Here is a 24547-nt window from a genome sequence, read left to right as displayed (position 1 = left end):
CATTGTCTTCCTCACAATTACTAGACTGAGAAATGGGAAAAAAGTCAACAGCATCATTTCTATTACATTTTAAGCAGTAAATTATTAAAGAAGCTGTTTCAATGGTCAAGACAAATGGACGTGATGATGGAATCAATGGTGTTTGCTGACAGCAGTAACCCCAGCCTGGTCCAACCCTGCCTACCAGCAAAGCCCTGCGCAAGAATGTTGTACCACCAGCACTGGAGGCATAGTTTTCTCCTTCTTCCCTCCACACTACCAGCTTTCCCCTCATTTGGGATAAATACCAAATTCCACAGTCTGGGTCAGTTGTTAGTGCTGAAAGAACAGAACCAGTGCATCACCCTACATTACCACAGAGTTTGGGGGGATTTTGCCAGGACAGAGAAACATTATTTCTGCCATTACACAAACGAGCTTTCTCCTGGGCTCTGGGCACAAAACCAGGCTGTTGTGTCACACACATGTTAAATCCAGGATGCTAAAGAGAAGAGTGTCCAGACCTCCATCAACTGAGCAACTGCGTGGCATTCCCCCATCACACTTCCCTCTCCAAGAACAATTACCTGTTACCTGATGTGGATTCTTCCCGCAAGTTGAAAATATCATGGTGTTTGTCACAAATTACTTGGGTTTTCATTTTTATTTTGCATGGTCTTTGCAGACATAGCATGTTATAAATACAACATTTGTAAAAACTCAACAGCTGAAACAATATCTCATTTTAAAAGTGCATGTCAAACATATATATCTGACTTTTTCACATTTTTATGCAACTGATCAATAACATAGAATCTAATAAACCCAGTGCTTTTAAGTCTTTGGGGGGAAAAAAAGCAGCAGAATGTATTCTTCCAGACATGAATTTTCCAAAAGAGTCTGTTAAAAAACATGCTGCATCAATACCTGGTTAGTATACAGAGAGATGTACATATGTATATATATTTATAGGCTCGCAGATAGAGCAAAGAACTCTAAGACCACATTAGGATGAAGGTGATCTAATGACCCAGCTGGCACAGTTAGCAGAAATCTGTCAAGAAGAAAAAGGTGATTTGTTCTCCAGCACCAGAACCACAGTTAAGAGCAACACTTCAAAGCATTATTGACCAGACAGTAGGTAGCACATCTCCTTCCTCTAGCGACCAGAACCAACGTTTTAACGTGTAACCATGTTCTAAACAGAAAGGCACAATTAATGGAAGAAGAGAAGTGATCATTGTTCCTTCACAGAGGTGTACAGACTGGGACTGCAGGACCTTGGGCCACCTCAAATGTATCGGTGATAAAAGGGACATTAGAGAAGCAACTGGGGAAACTCGCCTTCTGCTTTCCCTGAACAAAAGTGCATCTTATGGTCAGACAAGGCAACAAAACCAGGGATCATTCAGCTGAGACAATACATTTACAGGCTCGTGGTTCATGCTTTGGCAATAGAATTCTAACAAGGGATCACCGAATTTAATACAAGGTAAATACCTTTTCACAGTGTCATCTAAAATCCTGTCGTGCCATGCCCAGCTAGGCAGAAAAGAATATTATTAAGTGGTGGGTGTCCACTTGTTAAATCAGTATTTCCTAAACAACAAAACTTTCAGAACTAAGGAATCCTATCCAACATGATCATAACTGGCTATTTCCCTCCCAGACACTGGGGATCCAGAAAATCCATCTCTGGATTTAAATCACCTGACTCGGGTAGAAGTTACTTTCATTTAATCAAGCAATATGGATACAGACTAGCTAATATTTAGAAAATAGGGAAAACCAAAGTTCTTTAGTTCAAACTTTAGTTTGTATTTACAGAAGTGAGAGAAGATTTTAGGCTTACCTTTCTACTACAGATTTCTGTGGGATAGCAAAAAAAAAAGGCAAAATTTAAACGACTATCTTGCCAAATACAGGGATTTCACAAGTCTCCAGACACACACTCACATAAGATTCAGAGGTATCCTGGTTAAGAACGTCAAAACCTCTTTTACACACAATCCTCCACTCACTTTGAACTGGCCTGAGTAATGACACGTTGGAAAAAGAAAAAAAGGCACAAAGCAAAAACTTAAGGTGTTACAGGATGAGCTTTGCTGTCTAATGATTTGTACACCTATCCTCAGGTATCTCCTCTCAGATACGCACCATACACAGGAAGATACTCAAGGTGTTTTCAGTCAACATAAACTAAGCAATTCCACAGGCCTACAAATAAAAAGAAAAGAAAGAAAACTTTAAGAGGAGAAAACTTGCCAGTGTGCAGTTCCCATTCACACTTCTGACTTAATTAAAGTGGAACTCTGAAGGTAAAAATTACTTGTGCAATAACAACATTATATGTAAACCAGAGCAATCAACATTGCATGATGATTCTGTGAGCTCAGTGCTGCTATCGTATGCTGTCCAAATAATGCACTTCTGGGTACAGAGTGTTAATAAGGAGAGCCAAGAGATTATTGCCGTCTCGAAGACAATGTTCTGGATGCTTGATGAACTGAGAAGACTGGGAGAGCTGCTCTTGATAATCCATATATTGTTTGTTTGATGCCATAGATTCAAGAGCATTCAGTGCCTATAGATACAAGGGAAAATTCTGTTAGCTGTGCGTACTTTGGTCCATAACAAACTGCTTCATGAGCCATCGTATGCACAATTTCACTAGAAGATCCTTATCTCCTAGAGAACCCAGAGTATTCAGAACAAAACATTTGTAAAATACAATCACATAACAGTGCTTCAAGTCAACTCATATTTTTCAAGCTGTTTCCTCTCTGACAGCAACTGTTCTATCAAAGCTTGCTAGGATTCTGTAACTCAAATATCATAAAATATTTACTTCATGAACTCAAGACATAGTTTCAAGGGAATTACACCGAACTACAAACTGTGACACACTTGAACTATTCACTTCAGGTTGTTCTTATGAACATCTTGATTTTCATAAAATTATTCCCATGCACTTACCAAAACAACAACATGGTCAGTGCACATGCTGAAGAAGGAATGTTTATTTGTCATAGGGCTTTTAAGCCCTGATCTCACATAAACAAACGTTAGCGTGACCATAGCCCTTCTTTATCACTGAACAGCAGTGCAATCACAGCAGCACTATTTTTTCCTGTTTGTTTTGAATTCCTTCTACCTGCTATGTTCCAAAGTTTCTGAACTCAGGGTTTACAGACATAAGTTCATCTGCACCTTTTCAGTGTATCAGATTAGATACTGATGCCCTCGTACTCACACAGAACGCTGTATAAACAGTTTTACCTAGGATGACTTTAGGTTAGGGCTCAGGCACACAGCCCTGCTACCAGAGTTCAGTAAACTCACATCATCATCTGGCCTATGCTGCACCCGGCCTTGTCTCTGGCAAATTCCAACATGGTGTTTTGATGTATAGCAAAATAGTACACAGGTTTGTGATACAACCCCTTCCCTGAGAAGACAAGTGAGAGCAACAAGCTATTTCGGAAATTCAGAATTTAGAGCCAGGTGTAAAGCAGAAATAAAAAAAGATTGAGGGCATTCAGCGCCGAATAAAATCAACAAGCTAAGAGCAGGATTTAGTTCAAAAAAATGCTTGCGGCGACTTTTATAAGCTTCACCCCACAAGCCAAGCAAGCATGCAAAGAGGGCATGTCAACAAGCCAGCAATTGGCACACAATACCTGCTGGGCCTTCTGCGACAGCTTTGGCTCTGACCCCGCTTTCAGGCGGACTTGACTCTCTGCAGGAATCTGCACCAAGAGGAAGGCAGACAAACTGCGGGCAACCACCCGAAACCTTGCATAGGGAAAAGGACAGAGAGAGAAGGTGATACCAAATTTGCAAGTCCTCGACAGCGGATAAACTGGAAGTTCTATCCTATGAGATCTCTCTGATGAGGAACATAGTAAAGGCTTTAGAGGATCTTTTTCAATGCATTAGAAAAAAATAAATCACTTTAATATATACCTAACAGGATGTCATACATACTAGAGGATAATATAATACCATATGTATGAAATGTTACATCTGTTCCAAGCTTAGCTGAAGCTTTGAGGTCACATCTGAAATACTCCTTCATTTCACAGCCTTTGAAACAGTCTCATCGCCCAAATCAAAGGGCGAGTTGAACAAGACTAAGATTTCAGAGCAATTTCAACAGGATTGCATCCCAGAAGGTCTTTATAAACACAAAGTTATGTTTAAGTACTGTGTTGAATTAGTGTTCCACAAACATTTACTTATTTTTTCTTGGCATTCTTTCCATGGTGAACTTGATTTTAATACCTAACAACCAAACTTGGTGTCTCTCTTTAGAAGGTAAATTGAGTAACAAACAAGCAAATACTTCTTTGAGCTACTCTTAACATTTCCAACCCCTCAAGGTCAAGATGGAAAAGGCAACATGCATGTAATCATACAAACTTCTTGTGAGGTCAACTGGAACAGTCTTCTACAGACCAGATGAAAGTATCTTCCTCTAACAAACAGTCTCGCTACAAACTTTGCTGGAGATGGACATTAAGCCAGAACCACAAGTGCATTTCCTTTCCTTTTCCACCACAAACTTTGCAGAACTTCATATTCACTTCTTAACCAGATTAAAACACTTGCTACATTTTTTCTGTGATGGGCCCAAACGACTTTACAAATTTGGACAGCATGGATTCAGAACTTCTTTTGACATTGCACTGTGCAGTCTGGACCTAGGCTGCAGCTTTTTTAACATGATGACTCCAATCAATTAATTTGCCACACCTTCAACCCTTACCTGGGTGACAAAGGAGACCTCCTGCCTAGACCAATAGCACCAAGTATTCCAGAAGTCAGTCTCTCTTCAGCCAGCTGACTCTGCCTTCCCTGGATCGACAGCAGTGTCCGAATGACAGATTCAATCAGAACGGTGTCATCTTGCTCCATCTGAATCAAGGATAACTGCATGGCTTTATGCCACCAAAGAAACAGCTTTGCCTCTTCCTTCGCTGAGCTTTAGGTGAGATTTAAAGAATAAAATAAAACAAAATATAATTACAAAAAAGAGTCAGATGCATAGGTTAAGAAGTTTGTGTCTCTCCCCATTAGACCCATGAAGAATTCAGGTGGTTTATTAATGAGAGCTAATGTTACTATATGAGGATAGCATAACTATACTACCCCACCAGTTATTATACCGCTGTAACTGCTGTTGTTCTGGATTTGATCCAGACACCAGCTAGCAGGTTTTAAGGGCCTATAAGAGTACAAAAAACAATGCTTCCTTTTAAGCTTTACAACTGAGAATAAATGATATTGCAGCCATAACTGGATTTAAACTTGTCTAAGACTTGGTATAAAAGGAATAAAGCTGTATCTCTACTCTTTTTTTTTTTTTCCCTCTCTTCACTTACCAATAAAACACTTTAGGAAGCACTAGCTGTTGTTTCCACAACAATTTAGACTTTTAATATGACCTTCTAGAAAAGGAAACGTTGAAGTTTTTCGTTGAGCAAAGCACAAAGTGAAGTTCCCCCTATGATATTTTTAATCTTCCCCCAAACATTTTGCAGCTTAAGTTAACAAGCTCAGATTTTCCACATAAAGCATCAGCACGAGTTTCCTGCATCAGACTATCCTCACATTACTCCGCCCAGTCATTTCCCATCCCAGGCACCCTCAGCTTTGATGTTTAGAGCAAGGTTTAATTTGCTGCGTATGGTGGCTTTGCTGTCTCCTTCACACTTTGGCAATCGAATTACTATAGTACCTACAACAGTGAAAGTATTCGTTGAATTTCAAGAAACAGTGGGAATGTACGTTTTCCAAAAATGTCCTTTCACAGCAAACACGAACATTATGAACATTAACATGGAAAAATATTCACCACGTTTGCTAAATTCTGGCAATTTCAACAGCTACTGTAAATACAGCTGTTACGTACTTCAGGTAAAAAGTATTATCATTTTAATTCCAAAGCTATCCATCCTTTCCCCCTGGAACCCTGTTATCTAGCAAGCTGTTTTATAGCAATACAGGCCCCTAACTCTGGGCACCCCACCAAATCCACTGGGTTCAGATTTGGTTCACAGCTGCTGAACGCCAGGTGTCTCAGTGTCAAACTCAGTATTTAGCACATAACTTATCCCACCTAGTGGACATTCTGGAGAGTGGAACCCACAGTGACTTAGGGTTTGCTCAAAGCAGTTTTAACTGAACACAAATCCAGGCTGCCATTGAAATCAAGCTTCTCTGACTGAAAACTGACCAAAACTGCACCAGAAGTGTTCAAGTGAATAAAATTCCTTCTTCTGTTTAACCACAACTACTATTAGTGTTGGCACTGTTGTTGAGCAGACTCCTTAACAGGGGATATAGAAAGATCAGCCATTTCATCCAGCAGCTTGGTGAAATGAACCTAATTAACTTGGCCACCTAATTATACCAGCTATACAACTACAGCCTTATTTAAAAGTCAAAGCATATTCAGAAGCCTTGAGTTTCGTACCTTGGGTACACTTGCTCCAGCCATTTGTTGATGGTTAGCAGGATTTTCATTTCATTGGTAAGAGTTTGGTCAGTGTTTAGGCATTGCAGCAGGTAGACATATAGGGTCAAGTAGCTTCCTAAAGACAGACACTCCTGCAGGAATTCTTCCATGGTTAGCTCGGGAACTTGGAGGGAGGCAAGTATAGGGCCCCAGCCTAAATCCTGGTGGTGAGGAAAATCTATAAAGAAAACAAAACGACAGAACAAATTGCATGTGAGAAAGCAGTATTTGGTAAAACTTAAGAACTGGAACTACTTCACTGTGTTCCTGTAAGTTACAGAATTTGGGCTGGTTTAGCTGTTTTCCAGGTAATCGGTTTGTCATACAACTCTAATGGAGAGAAAAGAGAAACTCCACTATCATAGGGCACCTCCTTGAGGTAAAGTAGAGATATTTTCCCAGCATTCAGTCAGGATTAAATTTGAAAATTTTAGCGATGGAATTTTAAATATTTCCTTCAGGCATACTGAAATCTGATCACACAGAATGTGGAAGAAATTGAAATGTAGTTCCACAAGGAATACATAAACAGAAAAGGAAAAAAAAAAAACACAAAACCCACACCAAAAAACCCCCCACAGCACAGAATTTCAGAGTTTTACCAATCAAGAATATTTTTTCTTAAGTTAGCCCACAGAACACTAGAGGAGGGGACAAATACCTGTTTTGTTCTCTTGAGATGATTTTTTTTAAAAAAGTTGCAAAAGAGCAAATCGTTTTTCACAGAGACAGGTATAGTTGTTAAGAAAATACACAGTTAGAGCAGTTGAAAAACCCAAACCACAGTGCTCTAACTTTTCTACAACCAGTTACTACAGCACATATACGTGTGACAGTTGGGAGCCATTAGATACAAAGAAAGGAGCCCTGATTACAGATTAAAACCCAGTTCCAGTACTGGGCAGCAGGAAGCTGTAGGCATTCCAGACTATTTGTATTTAATGGGCATCCAAGACAGACTCCTACCTTCATTGAAGTAAGCAGTGATACAGGCTTCTGTCGTCTCTGCCATGTGTCGCACAGAGGCCAGGCTCTGACACGCTGCTGTGAGAAGAGGCATTGCTAACAACCCGTGCACTTTGCTGTCAATCCACTTTCGTAAGCTCCCCCGTAGCGACTCAGCTGTTGTAACGCTAGAATTGTTCATCATCATCAGCGTTTCTGTAAAGAGACTGCTGAGGGCCATATGACGTGTTTGCAGATCCATATCTGAAAGTCAGAAATAAGAGAGCCATTTCAGTAAAGAGACACTAGAACCCAAATTCAACTTCACCACTGAACGCTTTCTGTAGATACTGGGAAAAGCCTGTTGCTCATTACACATCTCAATTCCTTGTCTGTACTTATGAAGCTGCAGTAAGACACCCGTTCCTCGCAGTCTCTTCCCTTGATGTGATAGTTCATCATTCGTTAAACAGAGAGACAGCTGATAACACTGTACAGCAGAGTACATTGGAGCCCATCTTTCACCTACAGTCTCTTAACATGACTACAGTGCAAATAAATTGAATGATGAAGCACATTTACAGTCTCCAAGAAAACTTGGGTATTAAAACACAGTTTAAAGCACAGCTTAGAGTGAAACAATCAAGATTATAGGTGATTCAATTTGAAATATGACTGAGATGAGCCCTAGAATGTTGCAATCCCCTCATGCATTTCTAGGATTCTAGATTTCCTGATAAACCCAGTGTTCTGCCCCAGAATATTTTTTGAAACCATCTCTTGGCATTGCCTGAACATGTTATCACAGACAACCTGTAACAGTACCCTTGAAGCACAAATGCTTCCTGCGCTTGGCTCTTTAAAGTCTAACTACAGAGCACGTATTGATGAAAAAAGCCACTATTGTTATAAAAGAAACTTTTCAAACAACATCAGGCATTGTAAAAGGAAAAATTTCAACTGGTTATAAAGAAAAGTTGCGCACAAAGAAGGATTAATCACTGGAAAAACATCGCCCAAAGGGGTTGAGACCTCCACACTTGCAGGTATTTGGGAGCTCACTGGACAAAGCCCTGAACAACCTGATTTAACTTCAAAGCTAGCCCTGGCTTGAGGAGGAGGTTGGACTACAGGCCTCCAAAAGCCCTTCCAAACTAAGCTATTCTGTCTGTATCTACCTACTAAGAAAAAAAAAAAAAAGGGGGGGGGGGGGGGGGGGGGCAAAAAAAAAAAGCCCCAAAAGTCATCTGTCACAGCACAGCTCTCCAGTAAGGTAAAAATCTCTTATCCCAGACCAAGCAAGAAAGATGATGCCAGGGGGATAACCGACTTGCCTACGGTCACAACGAGTTTTACAGCCAAGTCCCACAGGCTGCAGACCACCGAGTGGGACCACCACCAGACACCAGAGCCCACCAGATCCTCTGGGACAAGCCCCGGCACGCTGCCCACGCGAGAAGTCCAGCTTTCTCCTCTTCAGCTGTCGTCACCAGAAGGTGCTGCTTGCAAAAACTTCTGCCAGCCCCCTCCAAACCTCGCAGAGAAGCTAAATCCGATACCACCACCTTCCTGCCACTCTGCATCAGTGATCCTCGGGCACGAGCAACACGGAGCATCCTCTCTTTCAGCCTTTTAACACGTACAGGTGTGCACAGGGCTTCATGAAACAGAGCTGCTCCTCTGATACTGGAGCTCCTGTCTCCTCCAAAATTTCTCAGCCACAAGGAGCGTCAGCAGCAACAGGCAAGCCTTCACGTCTCCTCAAGATGCAAAGAGTTTTACTGACTACGGGGCTGTCCTACAGAGCTTCCCCAAGTAGCAACACAAATACTGAGGCACAGTTATGACTCTCACAGATTTTCAGACACTTTCTGTTCACTCTTGCTAGCATACCTCTGTCACTCATAGACAGGAAGAGACACGACTCCTGACAAGTATTTCTGTGTAGTTCAGCAAGAAGACTGATTTCACCTGCAGTTTTAGTTTGAGAGAGGAAGCTCAGGATGGTACTAGACTAAAAATGAGATCGATATAAATGCTGTGGGTGTGGATACACCATACTACTAGTGTACATCAACATAATTCCCCTACTTCAATACAGTCAAGTTTTCCCAAATGCACAACAGTTTAGAATCGTTTCTTAGAACCCAATCCCTCAGGACCAAGAGAGTGTATTTGTGTCATCAGTTTTACTCACAACATAACCCCTGCTTTTTCTGTTGGTTCTGTCACTCTTGACAGCTCTACAGGGTAGTGTTCATATTTTTGTTTTGCACTAATATACCACCTATACATACATCTCCAAAGCAACATGCCCTGCTGCCCGTAAGGGAGACTTTATAGTAATGCAAGTAATTACATAGTCACAGATGTTCAACAATCCATGCAGCAGAATAAGGATCTTGACAGCTTTAAAGTAATTTGCCGCTTCTTTAACACAAACCTGGCGGATTAAAGATGACTATATCATCTAGCAACTTGGACATCTCTTGTTCCAAAACTGCAAGAGTAATCTTTCCGCTTTGTTCTAAGGTGCTGAGAAATTGAACCACCTGGCAAATATATGCTCGGCACTTCAGTGTTGCATCCTGGTAATCAAAATTAAAATAAATTAGAAAAAAAATCATGCCTAGTACTCTTTCCACACTCCATAATATACAAAAGCAGAACATGGCAAATGACAAGAACAGCTCAGAGACACTGCAAAACCAGTGCAACTTACAAGGTGGATGTGACTATCCGAAGATGAACCAAAGCCTGCTGAGATTTTCAGGAGCTTCACTATGAGTTCAGCCGCAGTATCCTTAGCAAGGATAACAGAGGGAGGGTAGTGACTGTTGCAGTAGCTGATGATGCTTTGATAAGACGAAATGCCCACAAGCTGCCAAGGAAGGGAGCTGGTCTGTCCAAGAAGGTTGATGAGTGGCGATTCCTGAAGATTTAAAGACATCAGTCTAAGCTCCACCTTCTTTGCCATTTTAAATTAATATTCACAGTACTCAATATTGGAAGGAAGCCAAGACTCCAAAATTTGAAGGAGATGGCTGAAATCTGAAGGAAATTTGAAGGAAATCTGGCTGAAAAGCAACTCCTCATTCAAGCAACATGTGTATGTCATCTCTAGCATTCACACAACAGTACTTAGACTACTTAGCTGCTGCAGCAGCTCTAACCAAGCAAAAAAAGAGAGTGAGAGACGTTAAAATTTGACATGTAAACACATAAAGACAGCTAGAAAGAAATGGAGACCCTACAAGGTAAAGTCGCTTCAGTAGAGGTTTAAAAAAGGCATTAAAAAAAAATTATAAAAAAAAATTAACCTAAGTTCACAGTTGAACCAGGTACAGAAGCCTGGTCCCTCGATTTTCCATTCAGTAAATCATCCAGCAACCTGGGGGACTCCTCAAGTGCTTATTCTCATAAATATCATCCTGAACAGTACAGGAGCCTACAGTATCCACAGCTCACACAGGCACTGCAAGTATGTAGATGGTAAAGTCTCTCTGTGTACAAGCAGCAGAGAGTCTATCCTCAGCTGCTGCCATCCTCCTCCCACAGGTTCGTATAAATCTGCAATACAAAAGGGCCCGCCTGGACACTGAAAACCACCAAATTATTACATGCTCTAGAAAGAACAAATACTGTAATTGTGTTGACATCCAACACAACCTAAAGACTTTAAGGATCCAGAACTGACCCAAATTAGACTACATCAACAAGAACGTGACACTGGTACATCAAGTACTTCTCAAGTTGCTCATGCACTGGAACGCAGGGCTGAGAAAGTTTGAGATTGAGGTCAACGTGTCACAGGAACGTTCTGGGAGGTAAAAAACAAGTGATGGAGGCTGTCAGTTTAACACATTGCTGGAGGCTAGGAGGGAATTCCTGAGGCTGACTCATACAGTGTGCAAACAGGTATCTTTCCAAGCTTGAGAAGTTTCAGATAAGCAAATACATTCAGGTCAAAGCACGTGGACTCTTTCCAAAACTGGAATACAATGTTGATCAAAGGCTGCTGGTGACAGCTTGACACAGCATCTCCTAATACCTCAGAGGAAATGCAAAACGGAAGATGCTGCAAGTGGGAGAAAGCTGGCAGATGTGAAATGGGACTTCTTGAAGATTACCCAGCCCCTCTGGAAGAGTCCTCCAGAAGGAATGGGCTGAACAAGACCACGCTAGATTTACCCACACAGAGCTCTCAGCAAAAGCAGGGTTTGGAAAGTTCATCCTAACACCTAGTGTTCTCCTTCCTATTCTAACAATTCAGAAATACTGGAATGCAACTATAAATGGGAAAAGCGCTGAGAAATCAGAGATGATCAAATCCCCCTTCAGAGTAAGGCAACAAGAAAACTCAACCCATGATTCAACAAATGAAGTAATCTGTTCCCAGTAATTCACCAGAAACAGACATATATCTGCTTATATATATTAAAAATATATCTGGTCTTCAAGATGTTGTTACGCCATTGTGACTTGTCATCACATCATATGTAGTTAGGAGGGGAGCATTTTATGGTAAGAAATACATGTTTGCAAAAGCAGTTCTGAGTAAGTACTGAACAACATTTATAAATAACTCCTGAGAAAACATGTTCAAGCAGACAACTAAATATTTTCCTTTTAGACAGCTATGAAAAACTATGCTCAGATCAAGTGCTGCTCCTAACCTCACAGGGACTAATCCCATTGCTGAGCTGTGCTTAACACAACCAACTGGAAGCGTGACCAGTACTGAAGGTCAGGTTGGAAAACATCACAAACATGCACAGTAAGACACAGAGCCAGGCATAAGCTTTTCATAAATGGAATTTTCATAAAATTCCTGACCATCCCTCCACAGATTCATGTTTGCCACTCAGAAGAAGCAGCAAGGAACAGCAGAGATTTACATGACTGACCGTGACAGAATAAATGTGACTCAGTGAGCCTCCCAATCCTTCTCACAGCATCACAGGTGCTACAGACACGAACACCACAGTCCAAGCTGCTCCTGCACTCACATCAGCAGACTGCCTGAATCAAACCAGGCAGACGCTAGACACTATTTTCACTCAGACTGTCAGAAGAAGCTTCACCTTAAGTTATACACAATATTGTGCATGCATATATATATGCATATATATATGCATGCACAATACATATGCATATACGTATAGTTGCACATAACATGTACACATATATATATGCACATGTATTATAGGTGCATATGTAAATTCTTGCTAATACTACCTCTACTTTGCATGTGCTTATAACTAAGGCTCTGCAAAACCAGGCAAGAGAAAAGGAAATGGACATTTTAATTAAGGGATGACCTAAGAGACAGAAAGCTATACAGTACAGCATCCCATACTTCAATGAAAAGAAAAACAACTGCACAGTGGCTTTATATAATAACAATAATTTTTTGAACACTAATGAAACTAGCATACATATTTGTTCTTTCAAAACCCAGAGTATCATTTTGTAACTCCAGGAAACTGTATTTATTTGCTTACTCTTTGCAACACTACTGGATCACAGCACCTACAGAAGCGTCTTAAAATGAACAGCAGCTCTTCTTTTTTCACACAAGTTATACAAAATGCCTCACATAAGGAATTAGTCTTGGCCATCTCTGGAATACAGTTTGGGTATTTTACCTATGCAAAAAACACTTCCAAGTTAATCATTCTGCAAGTGGGAAAGAAGTCACATCCTGTGCCCTTGCTAGCAAAAGATTATTCTTCTTTTAAGACAGACAGGTATGAACTTTTCAAAAATTACCTCTTTGCCTGCAAGTTGTTCCTCCTTTGCCAACAGGACCATCATATACAGCAAACAGACAATCATATTGTGAGTCTGAGGATGAGGGTTGGGATTCCAGGCATCAGAGAGGACACTGACCCAGTTTATTTCACATAAAACATAACCCAAGAATAAGAAACAACTCTTGGGGCTGCCTCTTTCAATCTAGGAAGGAAAAAGATAAAAAGACAGGCACGTAAACAATGTAAGATGTAAACACTTTCATACTTGTCAGTTCCTTAGCCAACTACAAATCTACAGCAGCATTTCAGCTCAGCAGAAGAGTAGACAGATGCCACTTCTCCATCATTTTGCTCCCCCCACCAGAAGAGTTGCATATATAACTCTCTAAACCTCTCAAACAACCGGTACAGAATACCAAGCTACTGCAAACCAGAAAAAAATAATCTATTACAAACTCTTAGCTGCATGATTGCATCCATTTCTTTTCACTCTAAGAGAAACTAAGAAAGTCTAAGCCTGTTTAGAGCTCCAAGAACTCATCCCAAACAGATAAGCAGTAAAACCTGAGGCATTTCCACACCTATCTGCAGCTTTACATTGTCTCAGACAACCTGGAAGTAAGAACAACATGGCAATAGTAAAATATATTAACTCCAACTAAATACATATTAAATATATATGTAATACATGGGACATTCAGATAGAGCAATGACAGATTACAAAGACTGCCAGCTTTACACCTCTCCACAACTTTGTCTAAGACTCAGCAGCACTCCTTCCCAAAAGTCAATCACAAAACGAGCAGCTGGGAATGCTACAAACAAACTTCAAAAGCTTACTTGCCAAAAGAACTGTCTCCAGCTCTCCAGTTATTTTCAAGGGCAACACCAATTATAAACTTAATTCAACAGATGCTGTGTACTCACTTTAAAGAACTCTTCCATAAGCACCTGGTCTGGATGCATTTCCTTCCATGGAAGCCTTCTGAACTCAGTATGGAAAGTATAGAGAATAAACTCTGGCATTTTGGGAGCTGTGCAACATTCACAGTAATGCATTAGATGTAACCAGAGAGGCCCATGGTGGCTTGGCAACAGCTTATCTAGATTCAAAGATAATAGCTGAATTAACAGCAGCAAAAATTCAGGGAAAGCTTGATTACAGAAGGAAGTCCAATTTTGAAGATGAAAAAACATACATGCAAGTTACGCTAAAATATATTTGTCAAAAAAATAAAGCACATTAACCTTTTAGATTTTTTTTCTCCAAATCAACAAGTGGGGAAGCTTATGATTTCATGCCCTTCCTCAATCTTTTGAAGAGTTGCTGGACAATAATCTGAAGTTATAACATACTCCTTCTGCGTAGAACTTCATTGCTTTTATGTTGCGTTCTTTTGGTTTTTTTTAAAAAGATCTTACGTATCTCAAATTTTATAAAACACACATTAATGTTATTTTTAATTATTTATTTTTACTTTGAATCTAGCTCATCCCTAGAAGTTGTTAAGAGGTATTGTGAAATTAATTTTTTTCCATTCCTACATCTAACTACACATTAGGCACAATAAGCAATGCTAAATAGGAGCTCAGAATGATCAGTTCTGGAAATCACATTATCCCCAAGAATAGCTGTCGAGACACATGTATTGGTCATTGTGACATGCTACTGCATATGTTGTATGGGAACAACATACAGACCTGGAATGAAGTCATACACTTCTCATGACAGCTCATTTTGCTATGTTTTCCTTCACATTAACTTTGTTAACTGACAGATACGCATTTATCGATCACATTATCTACCCTTGCCAAGGAAAAAAGCTGTCTTCTAAGGATGAAATAAAGAAATGCTCCTGGTACCACTGCAGTGATCATCTTGGTTAAAAAGTTCATAACAAACAAAATCCCCTCATGTCCCAAATCTCAGTCAAAAATCTTTTTTGGTCTGATAGAACAGAAAGTGCCACTACATTAAAATAGCACGGACTTCACCCACCTTTAAAGCTCTCGTGCAAAAGCTTGATGCAATCTGTAAACAGACAGACCACGGTGGATGCTGCAGGAGTGTCGCTCTCTAACCAAGGGTAGCAGGGCTGGTTACTTAAAAAAAAAGTAGTGAAGCAACACAAATTTCAGTGCTGAGTTACCAGACCATAAACAGATCATAAACACTAAAGCATTTTGAATATTCTAAAGCATAGTAAATCAATATAGTACAGGTATCAGAAGTTCTCTCAAACTCAACTCTCCGACCTTAGAACAGGTACATACTTAATATCACACTGAGGAGCCACGACACCACTGAGTAAGCACAGATTACTTGTTTGATATTTCATAACTGAATTAAAGACCAAAACACAGGAATTTCTGAATGACAGCACATACTACCTGCAGTCAGCCTTCCAATCAAGTGCTAAAGATGCGCTCACAACTCAAAAAGCTTTTGGTTTTGGAAGAAAGTAAAATTTAAATGTGTAATACTACAAATAACTGTCCATGTGAAGACAGAGGTATACAAGACAGTAGATCATCATAGGACTGATTTAGACTGAAGTTTCTTTACATATCACTGGCATTTGGGGTTGTATTTGTTTGGCTTCTTTGTTTTGTTTTAAACTAAGGCATTATAGATATTGTGGAAGCTAAAAAAAAGGAATCTAAAATTCAAATTTCAGTGTTTTGAGAACTGATTACAATCCGTATTTTTCTCATAACCAAGCTCTGGTCAGGAAGCAGAGATATTTCTTGTATCTAAAATAATTATTCAATCCAAGCCTTGGAAAATTTGAATCAGTTCCATAATTATTACGGATATGACACAAGTAACAGCTATTTAAATGGAAGGTCACAATACAGTCATGATTTAGAAAAAAAACAGGTTAACAATGAAAGCCATCCTTATAGTGCTAAAGTCTTTACTTTAGCAAAAATTCATTTAATGTTAAAATGCAATATATACCTTGCATCTTCCTTATCCAAGACCAGTATCCATGGTTTAAAGAGTCCAGCAATGACTGAATACAAGGACTGCAATGCTAGAAGAAAACAAAACAAAGAAGTTGCTTTTTTTCCTTCAAATCAGCAGCAGTGAACATATTACACTTTTCTAAACTTGAATACACCGTCCTTTGCTTAGTCCAACATTTAATCAGTTCTTCCTCATCAAATAAAAATTTAAAATACAATATGCTTATTAGTAACTCTCGTTAACAATATGGTGGTTGTAACAACAGTCATAAACATTTTGCATTGCTTAGATGTTTTATTAATATCACTTTAACACATCTGAAATTGTGGGGGTAATGATGATTCACACTTTAAACCCGCATATACTAAAATGGGTTTTGGCGATTTTCTCCAAATCAAAATCACACCGTGATGAAATTCAGTAGTTCCTCATTGCCAAACCTCTGCTCAGTGCAAAAGACTGTATTTTTCTTTGAAGACAGTATGATCTCTTCATAAAATAATTTTAAAGCAAGCTAAAATATAAACAAGCTTCCTCCAGCAAGCATAAAGATAAAGCATAAAGTCTCACATGGCCATGAAGTAGCATCGACATTTCCCATCTGTATTTTAATGCTCCCATCATCATACAAATGCAGAGTAAGAAGATTTTACTGTATGTTTAAATGGTCTTTAACAGAGGAAATTAGAGAAACTGAGTGCCTGTTCTTAAGTAATTTGCTTTTAAGACACATTACCTGCTAGAATTCTGTTACTGCCAACAGGCTCTTGGGCTAAATTGGCAACTTCAGTGTCAATAAGTCGTTTAGTAAGATACTCCAGAAATTTATTCACTTCAGCCACATAAGGACTCCATTTTGAAAACAGGCCAAAAGTCCTGAAGTCCATCGAAGCCAGTCGGAGTTTGCGGAAAGATGTGGAAAGCCATTCTATTGTCTCTCTAACCTGTAAAAAGAAGGAAACTATTAATCAGCTACAGAAAGACTGCACAGCAGTGTTATTTGTCACTGGTAGACATCTGTTTCGGCTGAAAAACATAACAGATCAACCAAAGAGGCACCCACCTGTTCTGCAGAGAGGAGAATTTTTGCAGCATCCCGCAATACAGGACTTTCAGTAGAATCACTTTTCTTGAAGCTTCCCTGTTCAGTCACTGATGAACCGCATCCCAAAGCTTCAAGTGATGCCTTCCAACAGTCAGGGCTTAGAAGCTGCTCTGATGAGCCTTAGAAGAAAGAGAAGGGAATACATTTGTGAAAATCAGGAGAAGGATATTAGTCCCTTTCTCAGTACAAGACAGAAGAGGTTGAAATTAGAGCTCCCTACTACATAAAAAAATTAGGTAAGGCAGGAGTTTAAAAGCCCCAAGTTAATGGTGAAAGAAACCTCCAATTCCCAAAGATAAGTAATTTAACATTCCTTTTTGGCATCTACATGCTCTCTTCTTAGAGAGTTTCCCAGGCACTTAGTACATCCTTGGCTACAAACACATATTAAGAGACAGTTGTTGCCTCAGCACATATGGTTTGACAGAAAGGAAGTACTTTTGTTCTCATTTTAGAGGCACATCAGTTTATAGGTAGCATCTAATGTGAACCAGGATATTTTCAGCAGATTTCAATATCAATCCCAAGGCTCCATAATTCCAGTTCTCAGTTTGACATTAAATGGTGCTCAAGAACAAGGATGCTGCATTAGAGACTGTGGCATAATTATAATTAAGTGCTTCCATTAATAGAAACCTCTCCTCCATCCTTCTCCTGAAGGATGAAAATCTGTTGTCACTGACGCGTGTACTTCCATCTGCAGAAGAGTGTTTCTTTCTAGAAGAGCTAAAATACATCTAACAAAAACATATTGCATAGCATGCACGTAAAAGTGCATACAGAAACTTAAGAAAGTTTAAGTCATTCTGTATTTGTTGCTAGTTAACTCTACCGCATGCAGTTCATATTTTTAAGCCAGAAGAGTTCTGTACAAAAGGCTTAGTGTATGCACCAATTCAGATACTCACTTTGCACAAACAATCTTAGGAAATCACTATAGTGATCAGGGAACTGATACTGGAGAAGGTTAGTCCAGTGCTTGCAGAAGATATTAAATGGCATCAAAATATCTTCTTCAGGTTCAAGGCCACATGCATTGAGAGCCAAGTGAATAGACTCCAGAAGATTGGTACGTTCAGATAGAGGTGGCTTAGCAACACTTAACCATTGCGTAAGGTCAAACTAGAACAGAGGACAGGAAGCATTTGTAAGTAGAAGCTTTAACAGCCACAACACCTTTAGGAGAAGGGAGAAATTGTCAGGGGAAAAAAAAAAAATCCTGAAGTTTTTATATATTTAAGAAAAACCTAATAAATTTGCACCTCATTAGCCCTAACTCAAAACCAAGATAATAGTCTCCAAAGGTTGATGTAGCACATTGCAGAAGTCCCTGAATTTATAAATCAACCCTTGGCAGGGGTTCTCAGATTCATAAAGATGTGTGTGAATTTCCAAGCTTCAGTACCACTCCCAAACAAACACTTAGAAGCATTAGACTGGGCTAATCTCCATAGTCCATAAATTTTCAGGTGGAGGTGCAAAGCTTTTGTAGCCTCTGGGCCATCTGTTCAGACCTAGGTCAGCAAGGACAACGCTCATCATTGCCACTAAGGACAGCTCAGAGTCATGTTCAAAACAGACTGACTGCTATTCACAGCTGTCAAACCCTGTCGATATCAAAGCCTAATAGTAATTTCTCCACTGACAATACAGGTAGACAGTATCATGCAGCTCTGAAACAAGAGATGTGCAAAACACTCGCTCTTACCTAACTCTGTATGTTTTAAGATAGGCAGGAAGAACATGGGTGCCAAACAGAGGTGGAAGACTCAGACACTGTTCCAAATTTTTTTTTTTGTTTTGATTTTTAAGATACCTGGAATTCACTGGCTATTTTGATGAATGTCTCTGCAGAGATATCAGGCAGAAGAAGCCATTGAGAACCTGCTTTACTTTCAAGAGTAAGAGTGCACTGAAGAGTAAGCCCTAGGAAGCACATACTGATACTATCTGGGCTAGGAAAAGGTAGTTTAAGCTTCCTATTTGCTTTTGTCTCCAGCCCCTCTTGAGCTTAAATACAACACATACCATTCAGGCTGAGCAACACAGATCTATAGAACCTGTCAATGTTATTTTCAAGTACCAGATTTGCACCTCTTTCTTCCTTAGCCTAAAGTCAGAGTCTTTAGGGAAAGAATACCCACAAAACAGACGCAAGGAGTACTTTACCTTTGTCAGAAGCATGAAGACAACATCACTGTTATCCTCACTCAGGAAGGCCACTACTTTTTCATATAAAGTCACAAATTCACTGGGAGAGGCAACAGGAGTGAAGTAGGGAGAAAGGAGAGTACAGAGCCTTCGATTCTGCAGGATCGTCTGGAGGAGACGTTTGCATTCTGACTTGGTCCCGCTGATGAACACCTGAGGAAATTGGGAACGGTGAGAAAAATGGCCCAGTATGATTCTATTGGAAAACCGACCTCTTAAAGCTTTTTGTCGAGACAAGTACAATTTTGTCCTTTTCTAAAAGGAAAGTTTTCTCAAAAATGACAGACTGTACAAGATCAACATCAACTAAATACTGCTGTTCCACAAGATATATTGTAAAATAAACATGTTTCCCAAACATGCTTAAGAACAGTGCTTGTGATCACACATGTTGTCTAAAAATACCTAGAAATACAATTTTTCTGATGGGATAGCAAAAGAAAACAAACCCAGATTTCAGCAGCCCTGCCTGATATTAGAAAAAAATGTAAACAGAACTATGGCTATAAAGAACTTTTCAGCACTTCAGCTGTTAGAGGCTCTTAAGGACAGCTGCACATGGGAACAAACTGTATCTAAGAGATGAAAATAAATATCTGAACCCAAAGCAGAGGCTAATGCTTTTTCTCAGAGCCCCCACGTAACGCATTCCCCACGGCAAACATTACCAACAGCAACAAGCACTTATGTTCTCTACCAGTAAACTTCTGGCTAGCTCTCTACACAAAGAATACTTAAAGGCTGTAGAAGAGGTGTGTCTAAATACAGAGGTTGACAAGATATACATCAGCTAGAAAAAGCAATCAGTAACAGCAAAACATATGCCCATACACTCTTTTACACTCTGGAAGTACCGAAACTTCAGTTACGTGCCCAAAAATCCAGCCTACCTTAGCATTTAACTAACACAGTGAGCATTTATTAGCACTGAGCAGGCATCTCAGAGCTACAGTTTTTATTTTGCTTATATGCAAGCTTAAACTCTCCTAAAGACTGTGTATATTTGTCCTGGTCTCAGCTAGGATAGAGTTAATTGTCTTCCTAGTAGCTGGTACAGTGCTATGTTTTGAGTGCAGTATGAGAAGAATGTTGATAACACACTGATGTTTTCAGTTGTTGCTAAGTAATGTTTAGTCTAAAGTCAAGGATTTTTCAGCTTCTCATGCCCAGCCAGTGAGAAAGCTGGAGGGGCACAAGAAGTTGGGAGGGGGGACAGCCAGGGCAGCTGACCCAAACTGGCCAACAGCGTATTCCATACCATGTGACGTCACGCCCAGTATATAAACTGGGGGCAGTGGGGGCGGGGGATCGCCACTTGGGGACTAACTGGGTGTCGATCGGTGGGTGGTGAGCAATTGCACTGGTCATTATTTGTACAACCCAATCCTTTTATTATTACTGTTGTCATTTTATTAGTGTTATCATTATCATTATCAGTTTCTTCTTTTCTGTTCTATTAAACCATTCCTATGTTAACCCACGGGTTTTGCTTCTTTTCCCGATTTTTTCCCCAATCCCACGGGGTGGGGGACAGGTGAGTGAGCAGCTGCGTGGTGCTTAGTTGCTGGCTGGTGTTAAACCACAACAGTATTACACAATTAATTGAAAAGAACAGTTGAAAGGGATTGAAGCTTAGACGTTAATTTTCAGGCTTCTGAATGTTTTAGACCACCAATATCAACAGGCAATTGAAATAAGCATTAGGCATCCAAAAATCAGAGGACAGACTCACTTGGCCTAGAATCTCAATGCAGGACGTGAAGAACTGCCTTGTGGGAGGATTGCGTTGAGTTTCATCACACACATATTCCACTAACATAAAAAATAAACTAATTCCAACTTTCTTAATTGCAGGCATAGGCTGCACCTTGTAGATATTTATTAAGGCCCTGAAAAAAAGAAAAAAAAAGGCAGAGTAAATTTACACATGGAAAATAATATGAGACAATAAAGAAAGGTTTCTTGCCAATATATAGCCTTAAGATGGATATTTCTGGCTCACATGATCATCAAGCATGGGTTGACAGAATCACAGCATCGTTGAGGATCTCTGGACCAAACCCCCCCTACTCAAGCAGGGCCACCTACAGCTGGTTGCCCAGGACTATGTCCAGATGGCTTTTGAGCATCTCCAAGGATGGAGACTCCACAACCTCTCTAGGCACCTTGTGTCATCCCTCACAGTAAAAAAGTGTTTCCTGATGTTCAGAGGGAACCTCCTGTGTCTCTGTGCCCATTGCCTCTGGTCCTGTCACTGGGCACCCTTGAAAAGAGCCTGGCTCCATCTCGTTTGCACCCTCCCTTCAGGTATTTCTACACATTGATGAGAAACCCCTGAGCCTTCTCATATCCAGGCTGACAGTCCCAGGTTTAGCTCAAGTCATTTTGCTGCCTGAAACGGGTATCTCCAAACCTTAGAAAGTCTCCATAATCAGAGTCAGAAAGGGATCATCAAAAGATTTTTCACAGCATAGTTCCAACAGATTATTTCTCCCTCAAATCATGTGTTCAGCATGTTCTTAGGCCATCTCAACTACATTTCTACTGCAAGAAAATTTACCTCATTTTACTTAACAGGCTCAGCAATAACAGAATTAAAACAGACTCAATCTTTTTTTTGTGCATTGCCAAGTAAATGTTTTATTGAGCTCAAACCCCCATCTTCACTGAGTCTGAATTTAAACATCTGAAAAACATTCAATCTGACAGCTGTAAATCCCAAGAACTAGCTCAGAGTTTTTCAAATTAATGATCAAGAATGAATGTGTAGAAATAGTAACCAAATATTTTTACTTGTACAGTGAGTACACTCTGTAGGAAACCAACTACACTAAAAGAATCCCAGCAGAAATCTAGAAGATTGAGAAGAACGGTGTTGCAAAACTGTTCAAGAGGAAGAGGGTCTTGGACTAATCCATTTATTCACACACACCCCCCCAAAAAGGAGTATTATATAATCCTCTTCCACTGCACAGTTTTGTTTCACACATTGAAAACCTACCTCAAATCATAACTCTCTACTAAAGAGCTATGTCCTGTACTATAACAGGGAAAAAACTACAGAGATATTAAAAGCATAGTTTAGCCTATGGCTGAGACAGCTGTGGTACAAGTTTGCCACTTCCTAAAGTTCAACATAGCATTCCTGTCATACTGTTTTGCAGGGTTAGATGGGCTATTCTAACATACAGTACAATAAACTGAAGTAGAAAACAATACTGTGTGCCCTGTTGAGGCTGAATGACCTTCTGATGATACAGTTATTCCTTTAGAGGTCTGTGTCACAAACATACAGGTCTTGGCATTCCAGCTCTGTTGTTGACCTAAGCTGATAAGCATTACAAAAAACACAAACAGGTTCCACATTTTAACTCTAACATATAAAAAAGAAATACAAAACATCACTACCTAAAAACAGGGTCTGAACAACCTACGTTATAAAATTTTCCACATGTACTGCTGCTTCCACAACACCCAGAGAAGGTGGCTTCGTAGCTTCTGCCTGCAGTTGTCTCACTTCTTTACGCAAAGCATGAAGCTGCTGGTTCACTGCTTCATTTTTATGTTTCCCTTCAAACTAAATGACAAAAAGACACATTCATTTCAGAGTAATTCTAAAATTCTTCTATGTTGCACCTATTGGTAAAAATGAAGCAGAACCCAGTAAGAAAATTCTGAATATAGATGGTTTTCCCCGAGAGCTTTGAGCAGATTTAGTACATCATGCCCAAGCACACATCCTTGGTCACGTTCCTATTTATTATCACACAGTAATATAATTCACATCTTTTACGTAAGACTTTTAATCCACAGGGACTGAAACTTAGAGGGGAATCAAGCAATTCCTGTACCAAGCAACGTGGGAATATTTCTATAAATATTTTCATGCTTCTATTCCTATCAGTGAGCATATTCATACATTCACACATTAGGAAGCAGTTTAGAATGGATGCTATGAGCAAAACAAACTTTATGTGACAAGTTATTCTTCAGCCTTTGATCTGTATCTCCTTTTGAGCATTACATACTAGTTATTTCAAGTAACTATTATATGTGTATGGATTTATTTAGTCAGCTGCTACCATTCTTGTAACCATTCAGCCATTTCACTTTCATTACCCATGTCCAACAGCCCCAAAATAGAAGTGATGCCATGTCTCCAACCTGGATGGTTAGAAGAGCTGCTCCCTGACAGCCTTTATTTGAAGTTCCCCGGCACTCCAAATGGAGGGTGATCTGCTCTTCCCGATTGACATACAGCTTGGGTACCGCGTCCAATATTTCACTATTAAGAGCAACATGCTGAGATTCCCAGAGAGCTGCAATTCTGAAAAGCATTCATTAATAAAGTTACCAAAACCTTTATTGAAAGCAGTAATGCTAAGAATTTATAAGCAAGAGATGAGACTTCAATTTAATGTGCTGTAAAAAAACTTGTGACACTTTCCTAGAAAACATAAAAGGTTATTAAATGAAATTGAGTTAAAACTTCAAAGTAGTAGCACTTCAAAGTAATAAAGAAATAGGTTTATAACTACAAAACTACTCAAGTCTGGGTGAATTTTTTAATTATTCTATATGACAACCTGGAAGGAAATCAAAAAGATCACCGTCTGTAGGAAATGCAATTTTCCACCAGACAAAAAAAGCTGGACTGTGGGATGATTCTGTCAACAGAAAAAAGCCCACTTAAAATTGCTGCTGGAATTGTTTAGACACATCCTCTCTTGGGCTTAGCAAGTTTTGGTTTGGTTTATAATATTGTTATTAAATGACTACTTTGGGTGAGAACAGCTATAGATTCATCAACTGTGTCTGCAAATAATTCAGCTGGATTCTCTTAGTAGGAATATTAAAAACAGAAAATCTCTTTCACTCACAAAGCTAATAGTTCCAGAAATCAGATTTCTCTCTTAGGGGCTCCAGTACTTCATATTGCAGCTACTACATTAGTGCGAAAGAGTTAACTAACTTACTGTCAACAAGTCTAGGCTAAAGGGAGGCTTTATTTTAAGAAGCATGCCAAATGAGAAAAGAAACTGTAGAAGTTAGATGTTAGC

General features: G+C 39.6%; 1 protein-coding gene across 4 annotated transcripts in view; it reads right to left on the bottom strand.

The window, feature by feature from the left end:
- Nucleotides 1–331: 331 nt before the first annotated feature.
- Nucleotides 332–24547, bottom strand: part of EPG5 (ectopic P-granules 5 autophagy tethering factor) — a 57763-nt gene continuing 33547 nt past the window's right edge. For 2 of the 4 annotated variants that reach the window (XM_075021246.1, XM_075021247.1), the window contains exons 27-44: nucleotides 23652–23814; nucleotides 22922–23064; nucleotides 21220–21376; nucleotides 19446–19640; nucleotides 18185–18398; nucleotides 17235–17395; nucleotides 16908–17115; nucleotides 16163–16238; nucleotides 15200–15303; nucleotides 14128–14303; nucleotides 13217–13402; nucleotides 10167–10376; nucleotides 9888–10032; nucleotides 7466–7708; nucleotides 6458–6677; nucleotides 4748–4963; nucleotides 3660–3774; nucleotides 332–2563 (exon numbers count right to left, since the gene is read on the bottom strand). In XM_075021246.1, the coding sequence (XP_074877347.1) occupies nucleotides 2381–2563; nucleotides 3660–3774; nucleotides 4748–4963; nucleotides 6458–6677; nucleotides 7466–7708; nucleotides 9888–10032; nucleotides 10167–10376; nucleotides 13217–13402; nucleotides 14128–14303; nucleotides 15200–15303; nucleotides 16163–16238; nucleotides 16908–17115; nucleotides 17235–17395; nucleotides 18185–18398; nucleotides 19446–19640; nucleotides 21220–21376; nucleotides 22922–23064; nucleotides 23652–23814 (3115 nt within the window). In that variant the 3' untranslated portion in view covers nucleotides 332–2380. The remainder of the gene's footprint in view (nucleotides 2564–3659; nucleotides 3775–4747; nucleotides 4964–6457; nucleotides 6678–7465; nucleotides 7709–9887; nucleotides 10033–10166; nucleotides 10377–13216; nucleotides 13403–14127; nucleotides 14304–15199; nucleotides 15304–16162; nucleotides 16239–16907; nucleotides 17116–17234; nucleotides 17396–18184; nucleotides 18399–19445; nucleotides 19641–21219; nucleotides 21377–22921; nucleotides 23065–23651; nucleotides 23815–24547) is intronic. The other 2 variants (XM_075021248.1, XM_075021249.1) reach the window with 2 other exon arrangements.

Source organism: Buteo buteo, chromosome Z, assembly GCF_964188355.1.
Source record: "Buteo buteo chromosome Z, bButBut1.hap1.1, whole genome shotgun sequence".
NCBI classification, from domain to species: domain Eukaryota; kingdom Metazoa; phylum Chordata; class Aves; order Accipitriformes; family Accipitridae; genus Buteo; species Buteo buteo.
Note: the sequence above shows the minus strand (reverse complement) of the source record. Positions and strands in the feature narration are given on the sequence as shown.